This window comes from Varroa destructor, unplaced genomic scaffold (assembly GCF_002443255.2).
Source record: "Varroa destructor unplaced genomic scaffold, Vdes_3.0 BEIS01000004.1, whole genome shotgun sequence".
Taxonomy (NCBI): Eukaryota; Metazoa; Arthropoda; class Arachnida; order Mesostigmata; family Varroidae; genus Varroa; species Varroa destructor.
In genome coordinates, this window is record NW_019211457.1 from 47,056,573 (window position 1) to 47,075,954 (window position 19,382).

Below are 19,382 nucleotides of genomic sequence, written 5' to 3' on the forward strand. Positions count from 1 at the left end.
TAGATTTATCTGGGACCTGCTTTACGTGTGAATATATCAGATACAAGCAAAGTGCCCGGCCTAAAATATCAGTTACCATTGATTCAAGCCTTGCGATACACCCATATACATATATATAATTGAATGCACTGAGTGAAGTAGAAAAAAGTTTTTATGAATAAAGTAAATCATATGAACTTGTGCATGTAGTCTGTACAGCTATATATAGATAACGCATAACTGATATCACTAAAAAATGGTTCGAATCATTTGCATGCAGACAATCGGTCATATTTGCACCGAAACGTATTCTGCGGTTATCAGGCGTATGTATATATATGTATTGATTAGTTGGCTGTGGTAAGTGCAATGGAATCAGCAGCATCTTGTCGCAAGTGGCGAGCGGTTCGACTATGGTCATTGCCTGTTGTTTGCTGCTGCTGCCGCTTCCTCGGCTGGTTGAGTCGCTTTCAGCTCATTGTCCTCATATCGTCATTTATTAATAATATTAGTTGTAGCCGTGTCCACGCCGCTGAGGTCGGAACCATGTGTAAGTGAATTCGCGTTTTGGTCGAAAGTAACAGTTTGCTCTATTGATCTATAGAGCGCTGTATTGTTGACGCGTTGCTTCTGTGGTACAGAGTTATCTTGTCGTTGTTATATTTTTGTTTAGTATGACGCTCATGAACTGCAGTTCGCGAGCTCTTTTGATCCCGTTGTTGTTACGGCCACCCTCTTGATCGTCATCGTCGTTGTCGTTGTTATTATTATCCTCGTCATTACTGTCGTTATTGCTTACTAAATGGCAATGCTTCTGCTCAGTATTCCATTTAATGGAGCAGAGCGGAGCACGCGGCACCGTCATCGATATAAAAGAGCAGCAGACAACACTGCCAGTTTAGCCCGTGAATATTGCCAGCAGCCTCGGCGTTACATCTGGATCAAGGATCTTGTTCGTGCGCGCGTACATATGCAGTTTGCGGATTCATGGTTAGTCGTTGCAACCAGCAGAAAATGAAATAGAAAAAATAAGACGCCTCGTGTATTGGCTTGCCAGCTGTTCTCGCGCCACCGCCGTTGCTTCTCTGTGTAACGTAGCCGTGTCGCCTATAGTTATGGTATCAGAAAGAACGAGACGAGTAGTAGCAGAAGCAACTGTAACAGACTCGGTCAGCGGACTCAATAGATGCTCCATCGAGGAGATGAAAAGGAACGGAAGAGATTCCTGTTTTTATTTGTAGGCGTTCTACTTCTTCCACTGATTGTCGTGTTGAGGAAACGTGTTTCACCTTGATCAGTTCAAGCAACAAATGCACGTCCATGCATAACACCATATGATAATGGAGTATAAAAAGAATATATACAGGGCATTCTTGGTGCACATATCTCGATTTTGGTCGCACTAGGAGTCGACGTAGTCAGTCCGACAGGCCTTGTGATGCTAACCAGTAAATCTTACGGTCCTGCTTTTTTATGGACCCATTTTTAAATGCACTTAATGCATGGAAGTAAGTGAAACAACTGCGAACCGTAATTGCCGTTGGCATCGTTTGGGTGTAGAATAGCGTGGTATTTTTTTGACGAGGAAAGACTATAAAGGTTGGAATAGTGGAAAATTTATTTGAACTTTTCAGACAGGGACTATATAGCACTGGCAGGTATAGATATTATTTCCTGATTATGAACGTGTTTGTTTGAGCTATTTTTATTTGCAAAGATTTCAGTTAGTTTTATCTTGGTTTTTTTCAGCTAACTCGTTCCTCACGTGCCAATGCAATTACTTTATTTGAAAGATAACATGACGAAAGGATTAATGTTTCTCGTTCTATTAGAACCCTAATCGTTTCCTAAATTAAATAAATAAAAGATCACGTGTAACGTTGAATGCAAATTTGTTTCATATAATAATGGCGATGATATGCGTGCATCAACGTTATCACACCGCAGACGTCGAGAAGTAGTTCAAAGTCTTCTTGCACCAAATACGGATAGGACATCAAGTCTAACCTTATCCGCTCTTAACCTCGAACGGTACAACAGTTTTTCGAAGTGTGACAATTCTGTTTGTATTTCAGGCTCTTTATAGAATGCCTACTCTTTCTTCAAGTCGTCTCCGCAAGTACAAAACAGGGAAGCCTCCGCTAGCAGAAAACAAATCTTGTTGTTGAAAAAAAAAGTTTGTTGTCACATGTATGCCATTACCGGTTCCACTGTAGTTATTATTGGTGACTATTTTTCTTACGCAGGGAATAGGCGGCCCTCCTGCCTTTAACACAGTCAAACTCGCCGATTGGTATTCGCAATGCGTTTTAGCTGGCGTCGATACCGCTTATACAACCCTGAATAACTTATATACTCCCGCCCACTTTATTTGTTTTTCTGCTAGTGGTACTGTTACCGCTGTTACTGTTATTGCAGCTGTATTATATACACATGTCGTGCGTTTAACCTGACCAAGCTAATCTGTCCGGTTGTAGCTTTTACGCTGTGGGCAGAAAAACGCGATGATACTTCATTAGGCGCCCTTATTATGTCCTTAGCAAATATTATGGTTCATTACCACAACCCTTTCCCCTGTAACGGGGAAGCATGCGGTTATATAGCCGTATAATTGAATTTCACAACTGTGTTTGCATCGAGCATACGAGTGTCGATTTAATATGATGGCACGATAGTGATAGATTTATCTATTAAACTTTGGGACGTACAAGGTGGTTCAAGTTCGCAACGGTGCGTAGACATCTTTCATTTCATGCTCACAAAGACCAGTCGACTGAAGAAATGCTAAACCGCACCGCAGCGAAATTGAGACTCGATATTTTAATATTGATATAAACATGGTGCTGTGGTCTTTTGAATTGGGAAATTTTATGCAACATGCGCTTTACTTGGGGGTTTTCGCAGCGGGGGTTCGTCGCCGACAAAGACATGCAAGAATATTCAGCTGTTTATTAGATGGACGAAGAGCGCTAACATTCACATCATTCGTATATCAGCTGTTGTCACGCTGCTTGTAGACATTTTGTTCTTCGTAGTAACAATTTTTGTTAGTTTGTACTCGAAATCGGGCCACATAATGTATAATCAAGTTGGGTATATACATACATGACACCAACATTTTCTGTACAGATATCGGTTTACGTACAGATTGTTCCATCATACGGGATAAAACTGGTCCACACCATTGTATATTGCTTTGCTTTGCGCAGTACTCGTCGTAAATGTGTGGCCGTCGACTGATAGGTATAAAAGCTGCCTGTACAAAGCCGTGAAAGGATTTCTACAATATTTGCTGTACCGATAAGACCTACCTAAAATTCTTGCGCACGATGATTAGATGACGTCTCATTAGTAATCTATTCTTAATCATGTCTGGTTCATCTGAGCATCGGCTTCTTATAGGATCTAAACAAGGGCCGTTTAATGATTGCCATTGTTTAGATGCTTACTAATGTAATTAACACAATATCTATTAAAAGTAGATGCATTTTTTGTAAGTCTCTTGTATTTCATTACAGCTAGTTATAGGACAGGTATCTACGGACTTGCAGTACAATCCTAATAAATAGGTAGAGGAGCCTTTCGAGTGTCTTGTTTTTGTGGTTATGTTGGTGAATATTAGACTACATTTGAGATACTTTTTTTTTTTATATAGGACTTCTCTAAACGCATTTGAGTAGAGATGGTGTAGAGCTTTTGGTGTAAACTAGCTACACCATTACAGTTACAAAAAGTTTAACTTCGAATGACTGGATACCGTTCCTACCGCTTAAACAGCGACTCAACTCAAAGTTGTAAATTTCAACATAATGGAACTAAGGAAGAACTTGGGAATCACAATTGACTGGGTAGGACAAATAACCGTTTCCCAAAACATAGACTTACTTTGCGTACGCATATATGATGTCATGCACACGCACGCGATTACGGTAAATCCCTATGCAGACAGATATTACGGGCTGGCCTTTAAACATTGATCCATATCTGCAATTCGTTAATGAAGCCGTTTAGCTGGGTGCAATGATTTTACTAATTTATCGAGATTATTTTGTGTTACTATGAGATCGACTTCCTGTGCCTGCTAAACTCATCTGTCAACATCATGAGGTGTTCAAATTATTCTAGACTCTACCACGGCTTTTACCGATAGTTAACTATCAGTTCCTGTGAAATCAGCGTTCACCTATGGCGGACGTATCTATTTGTTGTTCAACTGATGTTTGAAGTTGTTACGCGACTGCAAGTATTTCAACGCGACCTAACCTATTATGTAAAATAAAAGTTACAGTTTTCTCAATTTGCTTCTCTTAGATGACAAAGTACTAAAAGTTTTGGTTGTATGATAGCAATTACAGAGCTATCGGTAATGTCTGTGTCCGTCCATGTTGCTGCAATCTGTTAAGTAGATATCCTTTGACCGCTATATTTTTTCGTTATTCAACTGGAGTTTGTACGGACGTATTGAACCGTCTTTACCATAGACCGTAATGATGCGTAGTGGATGCGGCCGATTGCAGTGGGGGCATTGCGCAGCAGCTCAACTATGCTAGCATTGCGATAAACTAATCAGAGCACAAAAGCAACCTAAGCGTAAAGCATGAGGTATCACAGCTGAAAAAGAGTGCATCAATAACGGAGATTGTAGATATAGATATCTCGAAAATTATATAATTCTCGAGTTGCGATAAGGTGGGGGTGACATTTGAACGGCAGATACTCGAGTCTGATACGAATAATTGTGTCAAAGGCAGTTAGAGCCTGAACTAAAACAAGCTGAGTCAAGGTGGCTATAATGGAGGTATTATATCTTGTCGCTTTAGTCTTAGATTGGCATTTTGAGAAGTGGATCCACGCAGTCTCACGCGACTTTGGCCGACATAGAAATTAAGCAATCTACTATTGGCTAAAAATAGATTATCATTTTTTGTACTAATAAATATGCGGCATCACGATGCATCTGACACACAGTGTGTCAACTAAGCAAAATTGGAAAAAAACAGTGCAAGAGCGTTCTGTCATTGTATAACTAATGGCCGACTATAAATCAACGCTTATTCAAGATAGGTTTTCCTAACCGCAATCAGGCATCGATATGATAACATCTAGCGCTCTAAATCTTTGTGCCTGTTAAATAACGGTCTCATATTAGTTTGGGTATGTTTGTTTTTTACATCGGTAACTGTCGCCGAACTTTATACCCGTTAAATGTTTGCCATTAACCTAACAGAAAAACTTTCAGCAACAAAAAACGTAGTCAGAGGGCGATTAGGATTTTGCACAACTAGAATTAACTCGGAAAAAAACAATCATTCCGATAGTACCGCGCTGAGATCGAGGTCAAACATCGACTAGTAATACTGGCAGTACCGCTATTTGTCATACCTCCAGTGGTTGGATCAATTGCTTTTCGACACTGGTATAGTTTATATATTTGGGTGAGTATGTTGTCACGTTTCGCATGCTTATCTATGCCAGAATCTACAAAGGCTTAGCCCCACTCCCATGGAAAATATGTCGGACAGTGGTCGCTTGCCGCCGCCTCCTTCAATGTGGCGTCTGCTTTTTCGTGTACTAGATCATCCAACCCAAATGTGATCAAGCTAAAAAAACCTGTCCAGCAAAATTAAATTACAGAGCGAGTGAAGTCCGTGCTGTTTGTTGTTAGCCGAAATTGGTCGATAGTGTTTGGCGAGCAGAAACAACGGCGCCGTCGCCAATAAACGCCGCTATAGATACCGGATCGTTCATGTACCTGTTCGTTCCTGAAAATCGTTACAGGGAATACTCCTTACTGTACTAAATTGAAACGGGATAGGAGCTAAAGTAGCGGCAGCAGCAGTTATTTGTTACCGGCGGGTATGTATCCGCAGCGTGAGATGCGCAGTGAGGCGGGTGTCATGGGTGGGCCTCCGCATCGAGAGAGATGATAACGAAAGATTTGGAAACTGAAAGGAACTTTGTGATTTGAAAGAAATTACAATTTTTTTACTCTAGCCGTTTCGTCTGAAACAAAATCCCTCTGTTTGAAACAGAAGGATCGGTCACACCTGTGCTGTAGTATGTTTCCAACGTGCGGACTTTTTTCATGTTAGCTGTATAGTGGTGGACCGTGTATTGGATAATTATGGTTATATCCGAATAACAGTGCGATCTTTCTGAGTGCTATTACTGATAAAATCTTGTTATATTAAGTACAGCTACCCTTTTCAGTCCGGCAGTATTTCTCAGCTTTTGAAATCTAAGGAGTCTTTGTTTGGCTGGTCCTTACATAACTATAAAAGATATTGAAACCAGGCGGGTCTCACGCGGAGCTGAACATGAAAGAAAGGAGACATTTTTATATACATCGAGGCTAGTGGGGATATTGTAGTTTTCAGGCATTAAGCGATAAGAATGTTTTCAAACAAAAATCTTCTGCAAGGTTAATAATCACTTATTCCTCGTCGCCTTTCTAAGGCCTTGTTGTTTTTATCAACAACTACTCATGTAAAATGAAGGTCACCCGGAGCATGGTTAGGTAGTTTTAGTAATTATTTCGTAGATCTGTTCAGTGAATGGCTTTAAAACAATATAACACAGACCTCTCTAATTAATAGTAATATTTTCCATAAGTCATCGCTTGAGCTTCGCTGATGACATTACTAGAAACATGCATGAGTAATAGCTTGCCTATATAAAATCATATTTGTCTAACGTCCCTAGGAAAAATAAACTAAATTAAATATTGAACCTTTGAAAGATGGTTGTTCAGTCTGTTTTTTTTTTGATCTTCTGTAACCTTAAAAGCAGTTTCTGGTCGGCCTTTCGGCAACGTGAGCGCATACTGTGTAATCGGCGTTTGTAATGTTATTTGTCTAACGAATTCGCCTCACGCGATAACATTGCCTCCTTTACTAGTGTCCTGCAGCTATCCTTACGATTGCTGATATTTGTTTAAAGATTTTTATATTGTTAGATATGCGATATTCGAGGTGGGAAGCCCTTCTATGCATACTTATTGTTAAGCGTAGTGTTCTCTGATGCTATTTGCATAGAGCTTGCTGTGTCTAATTAATGCCACCCATGGTGGACAATCTGAATGCTCTGTTCGAGGGGAATTTAGTTATTTCAATACGGGGACATGACGGAGGATAATGGCACGAACAGTTGTTTGCGACAAACAATTCTGAACTATACTACTATGATGTAAAACTATAGATATACGCGTTTCCGCGCATCAATTCAATTTGGTCAACTTTAAGTCACAGATATTTTCCGAATGCACTTGATATTCCCGGCAGTCTAATAGAATATTTCAAGGAAATTTGCTAGACGAGCCCTGTAGGAGTCGACTACAAGGAAAGCAAACGTAAAAAAGGATAGAGCTATTTATGCAGAAGGCCTAAAATAGTTCCTGTCTAATTTTTGGTTATATGTGACTTCTAACTTACAGTCTTGCAACGTGTTGTAGAAAATTTACAAGATTACTACTTTAAAGCGAGAGGAAACTTAGAAAAGTTAAGGGCTTTATATAAAAAAAGACCTAAGACCATTTTAACTCATGCTGCTATAGCAGAAACCATGAAGGTTATCCTATATATTATCTAAACCTATCGGTCGGAACAAACAACGTTTGTATATACAAACAAAGAGAACAGGAAAGGTAGTCTTTAAATTGTATTGTTATATACACTGTAGAGTTTTGGGTTCATCATATTTGGCATTACCAACTATACGATACCGAAGATGACACGAAAACCTGTATTCAAACTTACAAGATGTTAGTTTGTATGTATTACAAATTACTCAATGGCAAAGTGGGCAAATGATTTAAGATATATATATATCCTTCTGGTGGTTCTCGCGAATGACTCGATTTCGACACGTTTTCGTAAGTTGTCAAGTTTGTAGCAATCAGCCAATACCAGCATTTAGGGTATGATATGCTGCCGTAGACTGGCCTCTGTTAGGATGCATAAATTAGAAAAAACGAGCTTTACACAAGAGAGAACTAACTTCTCTTTGAAAACAGTCCAGAAAAACTCCAGGTTAGTTCATCTACTATAAGTGATTACTAATGCTGAACGATGACGCGTTAATATAAATGACAAAAGTTAGTAGTTAATGTAGTTTTTGATTAGTGTTGAGAATAATCAGTCCCCGTACGGGTGCAGTATGTTCAAAACCAAGCTTTAAGTTAACACAGGGAGGTGCAAAGTGGGCTAATTGCGCGAATAACAATAAACATTGAGTAGCTTATATTGAGTAGTATATACCTAAATAATTGCGTTATACATAGAATGGCAAACTATTAACCCCCCACGTAAAAAATGAATAGGTGTTCAGCATACTGATGATGACCTGGGTTGAGACTGCAACCGGAAAGTGGCAATTCCACACGCATTTTTCAATATCGCCACGTAACAATAGTATTACTTCGTCGATAAACATTACGTCGTTGATAAAACAGCTTTTAGTGCGGAGTGAACGCCTTTGTACACGTCATAGTGAATATAGCAAATTTTCTGTCATCACGAGTGACCCATATACCAACTTTTGTTAGATAACTATTGTTATTATAATTATTATTATTTGTTATAATAGTAACATGATACAACTGAAACTATATTATACGGATCAGCTGTGACGCTAGGTAGCGAGCTTGGATATCTTCAAGCTTTGTGAACGAATTACTATTTGTATCTATTTGCTTAGTCGTTGAATATCGGATGGCATCCAGTCAGTGGTTCAGAATTTGGGCCGAACGATAACTTTCAATGCCATTCAGCCGTCACAACCCATAACGGACAGCTGAGCACTTTCAGCTTGGTAAGCCTCTTAGGCTAAATTCACGTTGTTAAAAGCTTAATAAATCGGAAGCCTAATTCTACTACGGAGCAGCAAAATTAGGCCAAAAATGCTTTCTCAAAGCACTCATAATTATTCTTGCAGAGATGCACTGCAGAAATTACAAATCAATCAGAGCTGATAGGTTAACCCAATAAAGGATTAACTGTGTATTTGTTAGAAAACAGTGCCTATGAAATTGATATTATTGGGCACTGTTCTACCAGTATTCGCTATTGGAAATTACGTAAAAAGTTATTTGTTTCTAGTTAGTGAACGTACAATACGTAGTTATCTTAACATCCGAAGTTAAGCAATTGTTAATTAGCTTTTTAAAATGACAATTCGAAAAAGTTAAGCTGTTGGTTACTGACATTTCTATACCGGATTTTTGTTTTTTTTGTATTTCTTGCAATTGAAAAGTCAGCCAAAGAGAAATGTCTCGAGTTTCGCATCCGGTAGTAGCATTATCAAAGCTATGCGAGACTCCACTGTATTAAAACTTAACACAAAAAAATCGTCAGCAGCCCAGTCAGAACTTCCATTTTGGGTCTGTAACTGCTAGAAGTTGCAACCTGAAAACATTATCTAAAAAGACCGAGCTTTTACTTGTTGTCTGCTTTACTATTCCGCTCAACGGTCTCCTCCACGATCCTATTTGTATGACGTGAGTGATGAGCCCCGATGAGACGTATAGGTCACCTACGAACCATTGATAACTAAGTGTTTCTTGTAAACTAATAGGTAAAGCTATATTCAGCCTAATTGAAAACGGTCGAGGTTGAACTGGAACAATAATTTACGTAAAGGGCTTGTAAGAGTACGCTAGTATCACCTCGTTGTTCCGTGCATACTTTCTGAGCTTTCTGGTGGCTGGTCTTGTTCGGTATGAGTGATAAAAAAATATGGAGTTCCAAAAATTGCGTTGTGGTATAATTATTATATAATTTATATAGTTAAGTTTTTTTTTAAAGAAAATCAGTTGACAATATTTTAAATAGCTAACTTCTATTACATATATTAAAAAAAATATCGTATACAGAAATTATTAAATTAGATATAGCTGATATTTAGTAAAATTCTTCGCGTCTGATGCAAGATTATAAGGCAAGTAAAGATGCATCTAATTACCTCAGCCATTTGGTTTTATATTTCATTCAAAAAAATTTCAGAAGCGCTTATTATGTACAGCTCTTTAGGGTATTTATATTCTAACAATAATCGGTGCATACACTATATTTCGTTAAAGCCCCATTTACCATAGGTACATGTACGTGTGTAAAAAATATATTATTACAATAGAATCAACCCGTGCATTACTTATAAATAACAACTCCTACAAACAAAGTTCTATAGTTAGTGACTAACATGGCCTTCTTCGTTTGTTTTTGATTACTGTTACTCTTTCTTTCTTAATCCGTTTTTGTCGATGCCCCAACGATAGATCGAGTTCCTGTCGTCGTCTATTAAAACGGTTCATGATAAAACATTCAGGACTATTGGCACATCCACACAAGTGTGGACGTCAGCAGATAAGGAGCTGCGTATCACACATGTATAGAAAGGGCCCAGACGCCAGATGTCATCAGCTGGCTCTCGCACCAATTTTTTTCGTACTCACCTAATCATTCATTAATGATTAATGAACTTACGTAACGCTATTGTTAACGAAAACACACAACGAAGTTGATCGTGAAGATTTATACAACTTACGACAGTTTTTTATGCTGTCAATAGCGGAAGTCAAGGGACATCGTCATTTTCTTGTTTGTTAGCAAAACAAAACTGCGGTAAAACAAACCTGTGGAGTGTAGTGACTCTGCGTCGATCGCAGAACCTGTGGTGATTGTGGTGGATCAAGGTGACTAGGGCCGCACCTTGGTGGGTTCAGTTGCCTAGCTGACAACTGAGACGACTGCGAAGATAGCAAACATATCAGCCATCGTCGCGCCACATAATGTCGACTTCAGAAGATAAACCCCCACCGCCCCCTGTGCGGCTTACATCGGCGCAGGCGAGAAATCCTGCCGCGTCCCTGCCTCTCGAGTTGAGACCATTGCCTCCGGAGCCGTCAAAACACAAACACAAACATGGGGCTGAACCAGCACAGATAACGATTTCGAAGCCAACAAACTTCGCGCACAAAATGCACGTAGGATTTGATCCGATTACGGGTGAATTTACTGGTGAGTTTTGACACATTCCTAGCAAGCATTAATGTAGAGGTTTACACATTTCAGGACTTGTTCGCGTAACGTCATAGGTGATGCAACAAAAAAATTGAGGAGAATGAATTATAAATCAAAGATATGCAGACGAATGGAACAGCGGATATGATTCGTAATGTTACCTGTACAAGATTTAGAAATGAATTTCTTCGTGCAAAGTTTTTGCTCTAAAACTCAAAAACTTGTCATACCTGTTTGCCTTTCATATGCACAAGTGTAAATGTTATTGTTTTATTCGGAATGTTATTTCGTGCAGTTCTTCCATTTATACACCCGTATCGTGATAAGAACAGTCGATAGTTCCTCTACAAATGCATTGAATCCGGCAAATCCATCCCTTTCCTTAAATCGTATACATTTTCTAATAGTCACATTCGTTGTCTCTGATGATTTGTTTATAGGTCTTCCTTCGGCATGGATGAAGCTGTTGCAGACATCAAATATTTCGAAAAGAGAACAGGAAACAAATCCGCAGGCTGTCATCGATGCGTTGAATTTCTACGACAACCAAAAATTGTCGGAGTCCGGCCAAAGCGGTCTTGGGGGCCCCCGCGATATGAGACCAAAGTACCTTATGCAGGGGGGAGGCGGCTATCCATTGTCGACGACTTCTGAAGAAAGTGTGGCTTCAGGTGCCACTGACAAAGTGTCAACGCCAAGCGAGAGCGGTCCCTCACGGCATGTATCATGCGGCAGTAGGACATCAGTGGCATCCGAGGAACGATCCTTGAGTTCGGAAGCGTCGACGGCCGGGACCCCACAAGGAATGCAACCTCCAGGGGTAGCATTACGCTCAAAAGCTCCCTCTCCTCCACCTCGGCCTGAACGGACGAGATCCCTGTACACGAGGCCAGTCTCCACGTTATCGTCGCCGTCACCAATATCAACGACGGTCGCATCGCCCAAAGAGGAGGAGCGAAATCGGAATCTTCCTGGTGGAGAAAATATTGACCTAACCAATAACAACGATAGCGGTGCAGGTGATGCTGGTCAGAGAACTACGCCAGAAGTAACGCCCTGCGTTGAAACGACAACTCTTCACGACCAAGTTGCTACGGAACCGCCTGCCGATAATGATGCAGCGCAGGTACGAACGCGTTCGAGCCAGAAAAAGAAGATGTCCGAAGAACAGGTGATTGAATTGCTCAAGGGCATCATCTCAGTTGGGGACCCACACTCGAAGTACACAAAGCTGAGGAAAATTGGACAGGGTGCGTCTGGGGTCGTGTACACGGCCATTGAGACGGCGACCGGATCAGAAGTCGCTATCAAACAAATGGTCTTAGCGCAGCAACCCAAACGCGAGCTTATCATCAATGAGATTCAGGTGGGTTTTGATGGACAAACTGATTAGCATAGAAGTTTAATGAGGATTTAGATTACACCGGTATTAGGTGCACGTTTAATTACCACGTTGCAAAGCTCTCTATGCGGTTGGTTCTTTTCTTCGATTTTGATTCGCTTTCTCGAGCAGGTTTTGTCAAGACAAAGACCTCTTTCATTTGAATTGGCAGGAATCAGGGGTAAGTGGTAATAGGAGGTTCTATTTTATTAGGATAAGCCTTTGAGAGGAATTTTTCTTGTTCACTTTTGTTAAACGCCTTTGTTTCTTGTTTATATATATATTTTTTTAGACAAAAAGGTGCACAAATACGGATTATATAAAAGAGAGACTATAGTGCAATTTAATGGGTAGTATGGCTTATTAACCCGGAAGCTATGCTGTGAATTGCATTATGTTGAGGGAACGTAGAGGGTCCCTTTACATCATTATATTTACGCAGACTTATACCGCTAGAACGATCAAAAGCTTGTAGATGAGCCAACCAAAATTATATTTTGTACAATGTATTTGTATACAGCTGGATACTCAATATCAATTAAAGGAGGAGACGTTTTAGACACTACGGTACTTCGCCGTTGAGAATATGAAAGCAGACAGAGCGGTTCTTAGATGACTGAAATGGCTATGTACATAATAGCGCCATAGCAGGATTCACCATTCAGAATTCATTTTTTGTTCTGTAATCTGGGTGTGACGATTAGTCTTTGAACTTACGATTGATTTAGTACCAGTTAATTGACATAATAATTATTATTATTAACAGTTAGATATTATTATATATTTATCTTATTTTAGTTATATTATTAACAGTTACTATTATTAAATTGCTAGTTCATGTTCTTCTAGGAACGTCGCATGAGCCATCGTAGAGGGCTAAATATATTGTCAATATGTCTGTGAACCGCCTGTCAGAGTTCATAAATTTTATTAATAGTTCAATTTCAAGTACCTGACTTCCCTAAACTGAACGATTATGTTTCATCCTGTTTTTAAAAATTATCAGAAAGAATATTATCAGGGTTGTATACAATTACCTAGGACCTTTGGGATTTAGGATTGTCTTGAATGTATATCTCACAAATGGGATGTAAAAAATAACGCTAATTATTACGATATGTGTGTTGGTTTTCCAAATTTCAGTGAGAAACGTCTATTGGCTCATCTAACTTACATTGTATCAAATACATTTCAGTTCAACGCATTGTTTGGTTGGAACACTCTGCATTAAGCTAATATCAGGATTCCCAGGAATTACGTATTGATTTTTAGTTGTAGATTTAGTGCTAACCTTCATTACCTCATTTTAATGGCCTCTAGCCAGACCACTATTTAAGACAATGACGTGGTGCAATTTTCTTCCTCGGTTGTGGTTTCTTGAGGAACTTCTCAATCACAAAAAATTCATCATTTTGAACATCGAAAAGTCATCAAGAATACGGAAGATAGTCTGAGTATTTGCTATGTTGGCATCTGACGCTGTTGGCTTTTTTACGTGCGTGTAACAATTTTGCATTACGTCATGCCAATCTCGGTCGAATGTGATGGTGTGTATTATATTGCGATGTCATCGTTTCCAGGACATCAGGGAACAGATCAACGAGATGGCATCTCCAATTTAATTTTTCTTTCCTATAGTCAAAAAAAATATTAAAAGGCATTTTTAAAGGCCCAAGGATAGCCAATAGGGCTGAAAGATATAGAATTTTACCCAGGTCCAATGATAATGCTTCAAACCTTTACAAACTTTTTCGCTTTAAGTGAACCATTGCCATCGCAAAGTAATAAATATTATTGTTGCCGCAAAACCAAGATTTACCACTAGTTTTTGCGAACATAAAGCAATTTCAGGTGAAACACACTGGGAGCGTCGCAGAAAGTCATTAGAATGAACCCGGAAAGTTACCCGCAATAATGACAATTTAAGAGCTAAAGTTTCAAAAGCAGGGAAAATATGCCTTTAATTTTTGTGGGTGTTGGTTTTTAAAGGAGCCGTGTGACTCACACAGTAACAGTCTGAACTTGTAGCGACCGTTCAGAGTTATTGATTTGCCAGATTATTGACAGTCAATTAACGTAAGTCAGATAAAATGAGAGATGAAGCAACGTTCTTAGTTTGATCAACGTGGGTAATCTGTGCGGATAAAGAAGTTATAATTTAATTAAGTCTCCGAGGATTTTTTACCGAATAGAAAAAAGCATTTGCTTTATTTGTGACATTTAGTTACCATTTTATGTATACCTCATCATTGTTCACGACTTTCGCCGAAGTTTCCACTAAATGATGTGTGCTGTGTTGTCTGAAAGTAGCGGGTTTCGTCTCAAAATTTCCTAGCCGTGTTTTGTGTTGTTTGTCCGTGTCGAAGGTAAGGCTACAAAAGTGATTGTTCAAAGGATGGAAAGGCGAAAGGGGATGCAGCGGAACCTTTCATCTGGAGTCCAAGAAAGCAGCTTGGACGACGCTTGCCGTGTGTGGTTTCGCGTTATCATAGGGCAGAATGACCCAACAGAGTAATTTGATTGACTCGATGCAACTGCGCTAAATACACGTGCCGACAGACTCTGTTTAAATTAAGCCTTTGCAACCCCATCAAACACAAAGCGTAGTATTTTTTTGGGTTAAGATCTGTATGGACCCTGGGCTTTGGCTTCTCTTCTGGACCCACCAAATTCTATCTTTGATTTATATTCACGCAAAGACATCACTTCTTATCCTGGGTGGCGATTTCCTTCTAAAATCAGTCATTGTAATTGCGTGACGCGCGATACCGGATGAGATATTGAGGTGATTCCTAAGCCGTCCTAATTCCTTGGTTGGATTTAAAAAGTTGGGTATGAGAGCATGATACGACGCACAGGAAAATGAAGAGATTTCCCATTGATCATAACAAATCGACGCTTGAATGTTGCAAACTTTGACTGTGTCTTCGGCAATGCTTGCTTTGTTTGGTGGACGATGTTAATCTTTTTTTTGGTTTGAACTTAGTACATAGCTACTACATAGCTAACTTTTGTATGATTTCGTTAATTACGATGTTTCGGAACACTCTAGGTTCTAAAGTCATTGCGGCATCCAAATATTGTCAACTATTTAGACTCTTATTTGGTGCAAGGCGTACCGTGTTCAGTGCCACCCAGTGGCGGCTCTGCAGGAAGCGGTCAGATGGAGCTGTGGGTTTGCATGGAGTACTTAGCCGGAGGCCAGCTGACGGACGTCGTCACAGAAACGCTCCTCGACGAAGGACAAATTGCAGCTGTACTCCGAGAGGTAAATTATCGACGTCCTTATTTCTTTATCTCGAGTGAATTGTTTACTCTAGCGAACTTCTCTACTGATCCTGTGTGTGTTCTTTTTGGCGTAACATCATGACGATAACTATGTAGCTTAGTTTTGGGTAAGTGCCTTTATCGGCTACTATCAGTGGTTCATTATCATGAGTTTCGTATATTACAATTTTACTTATTTTCATGTTAGTCCGAGGACGAGGGACCCAGTAAAGGATTCGTGTCGCCACCAATTTCAAATAACACAAAGGAAACTTAAGGAAATATAGCTGATGTTAGCGTTGTTGCCCTCTCCAACCTGTGTTGTTTTACAGCTTCGGATGAAAAACAGTAAAAGTATCGGATGCATCTATTTAGCAGAGGTAAACGGTCGATATAGGCACCTCTGGTGGCTTCTGAGAAGCAGGAATTGCTTCTTTTATTCTATCAAGGTGTCAGCTAAGTTCTCCGTGCTCGTCGTTTAATTGTGTTCGATTCATTACTTTTTGCTGTTTTCGATTTATTATCGACTAGCAACTAGCAGAAATGCTTTTCCCTGTGGCATACATCCGTAAAAGTGCGTAATTTCACGTTAATGCAAGATAAAGAAAATCAAAGGAACGGTAAGACAATAATGTCGTGAGAAGGGCGTTTTATGGATGATTTTATGGATGAGAAAAACGGCTTGTCGTTACTGAAACTTAAATGGGTGTTCTTGGGTAAATTAATGTAGATGTTCTATTAGATAGGATATGGAGTAAACGAGATATTCTAAGAATTAAAAAAATCAAGCTTGAAAGGTAAGCAAAATTTACCCTCCAAAAATTGTGTATTATTCTAATACTTGCCGATTAGCCGCGCAGTAGCGTCATCGGTTCCCTCTACGATTGTGGCCATCAACCATCAATTGTAAAACGGAACGTGTGAATGGTTTAAGAAGCTGGGTTGAGTGGATGGCCGCGGTCGGTTGATATTTCTCGTAGAGGTGGAGATCTCCTGCTTTCCCTACAAGTTTCTGAATAATTATGTGTAATCATTTGTTGTACCTTTCCCGTGTTGAACACAGGTGCTGCTCGCGTTGGAGTTCCTTCACTCGAAGCGTATCATTCACCGAGACATCAAGAGCGATAACGTCTTGTTAGGTATGGATGGAGGTGTCAAACTGACGGATTTCGGCTTTTGCGCTCAACTGGGAGGCGCCGCAGAGGCGCATAAACGATCTACGATGGTTGGCACACCATACTGGATGAGCCCGGAGATCGTGACGCGGAAACAGTATGGGCCAAAGGTAACAATACATCCTTTATAGTGTTGACAACGTGGGGAAGCATGGAGTATTGGAAGTTCAGTGGTGGGCTGTCTTGATACATTTGCTTGGTACTGGAAATCAGTAACCTATTGTAGGGTCACACAGAAAGAAGCCGGAACGATGTGGTTCAGTAACAATGCAGAGTGAGAAACATCTTATTTCTACTGCCATATATTGCGTCATCAGGAATAATGATGTTACCTAATGAGATGCTCTCTTAAAAACAACCTGTCGAGTAGGGTGCCGCAGAATAAATTGTCTTATTAGTTATATATATATATATATATATATATATATATATAATAAATCAAAGCCTTGAAGTGAAATATATTTTCACCGTTGAGCAGGTTTAACTGGTTTGCACTAAGGTAAAAAGATTTTGAAATCATGTGTGTTTACAAAGAAAAAAAACGATCAACCTCTGTTATATTTGGAACGCCGTTAAATGTGAAGGTCAGAACTCCTTCTGGTCGACCTATACGGTTGTTGAGTGTGGTTGTTTGCTATTCAGTAAACACAGATTAATGTAGTGGGGGCAAAGCTTTTTTGCGTTATAGTAAACGATAAGCCATAAACATTGTCTACCTAACGAGAGAGTTGCGTGTTAGCTCTTTCGTCTCTTTATCAAATCTCAAGGGAGTTTACATGTTGCGAATAATTGATTTAATTACATCGTTACACAGCTTGCAGCACTGCAACGGTAATACGTTATTTTTGTTATTGTAGCTACGGAATAATTGCTTGCTTGCTTGCTTTTCACACTTCCAGGTAGATATTTGGTCACTGGGAATCATGGCTATCGAGATGATCGAAGGGGAACCACCGTATCTCAACGAAAACCAACTTCGAGCGCTCTACTTAATTGCAACCAATGGCAGACCAACAATTAAGGAACGTGACAAACTCAGTCCACTTTTGCAGGACTTCTTGGACTCCTGTTTAACGGTCGACCCTAACCATCGGCCGTCGGCCTCGCAGATGCTTCAACATGCGTTCCTCAAACTGGCACGGCCTCTAATTACCTTACATCCATTGATCGTTGCCGCTAAGGAAGCAATCAAACAGCACCAATAGATGAAAAAAGTTAACAAGCTACTACATCAAATAGCCTTGAGGCATAAAAAACGCAATTAAAAAAAGAAGACAGCTAACATAATTGCTGCTTTACTTCATCTGCTGACGTAAATGTCGCCTGCAGTAAACAATCACTGATTTCAGGCATAATAAGAATGATTTTCAGTGGTCGTGACACACGTGTTGTAGTTGCTGGATTAAGTTACCTCTTTCAACAAATGCAAAAAACGAAAAAAAAATCGATACTATTAGGAAACAGGTACTACTACAATAACGAGAGGTAGGTCTACAGGCGCCAAAACTCCGCCCAAAATGAGGTCCAGGTCGTTGTTTTTCCGTCAATTATTGAACCCACGAACTGACGCTTAATATTTAGCTGAAGCAGAACATGGGGCTGACTGACCGTAGCAGCTTTGACAAGCAACAATCCTTGGAGGAGTCATTTAAACGAATTTAAGTATGAAGTCTTATTCATCCGCCATACTCTCGTTGATTGTGCGAAAGAGCAAATAGTAGAGAGTGTCAACGAAGTATACAGTAGCGCAGCGTAAACAAGAATTAAGACATCTCTAATCTATTGCTCGTTCGCAAAAAGAACTCATTGACCGGTAAATTCATTGATTCGTTGGAGAAAACTGCAGGCTTGTTGAAGTATAACCGTTCTTAAACCACAGTAATAAGTGCAACACCAGGGGGGAGAGAGTGAACGGCGCCGCTCTCAACATCTCACAGAGTCGAATCCCATCGCTATGTGAGGCGGCATCGTTAGTACGAGAAAGAACTACCAGGCACGTCGAAGAACAACGGAATTTCCATATGGTCGGTGTCGTCAACGTCTCGGTGGCGCCAACAATTACCACTCGCAGAATCACATGGTAAGAACGTAATTTTCGGCTTGACATTCGAACTGCATAGAATAGATATTTCAGCTGCAGAGGCTGACCCTATTATCGTTTAGTGAGGCTGACATCTGCATAACATTATGACTCCACACCCCTATACCCCTTTATGGATTCGGCAGCAGCGTTAGACACGAACTTTGGTTGGACTTAACGCTGGGATATATTTGAATCACAGTAGTTTGGCAAGGCAGTATATGATTAAATTATGTCTGGTTAATTAGGACGCGAAACGATGGTTTATGTCAGTCATTCACTAGCTTCCTTAAGACTAAATGGGCTTCAAGCAAGTTCTGGATGGACATTTCACCTAATTCAGCTTTGCTATGTGTTTAGGGTAGCCGCGGAGTGTTTTGAGGCTCCTAAAAACGCTTTGACCATAACGGCGATTATATACACAAACATTACGCAAGTTGCATACTGAAGGCCAGCTTTTAGGGCACAGCGAAGCTGGTCGAGGT

General features: G+C 40.0%; 1 protein-coding gene across 7 annotated transcripts in view; it reads left to right on the forward strand.

Moving 5' to 3' along the window:
* Window positions 1-19,382, forward strand: part of LOC111250427 (serine/threonine-protein kinase PAK 2-like) — a 38,713-nt gene that overhangs the window by 6,508 nt on the left and 12,823 nt on the right. For 5 of the 7 annotated variants that reach the window (XM_022805672.2, XM_086987999.1, XM_022805673.2 and 2 more), the window contains exons 2-6: window positions 10,250-10,991; window positions 11,435-12,360; window positions 15,428-15,643; window positions 16,706-16,927; window positions 17,717-18,897. In XM_022805672.2, the coding sequence (XP_022661407.1) occupies window positions 10,763-10,991; window positions 11,435-12,360; window positions 15,428-15,643; window positions 16,706-16,927; window positions 17,717-18,022 (1,899 nt within the window). In that variant the 5' untranslated portion in view covers window positions 10,250-10,762 and the 3' untranslated portion in view covers window positions 18,023-18,897. Of the gene's footprint in view, window positions 1-5,514; window positions 5,836-10,249; window positions 10,992-11,434; window positions 12,361-15,427; window positions 15,644-16,705; window positions 16,928-17,716; window positions 18,898-19,382 lie in introns of those variants that run through there. The other 2 variants (XM_022805671.2, XM_022805675.2) reach the window with 2 other exon arrangements.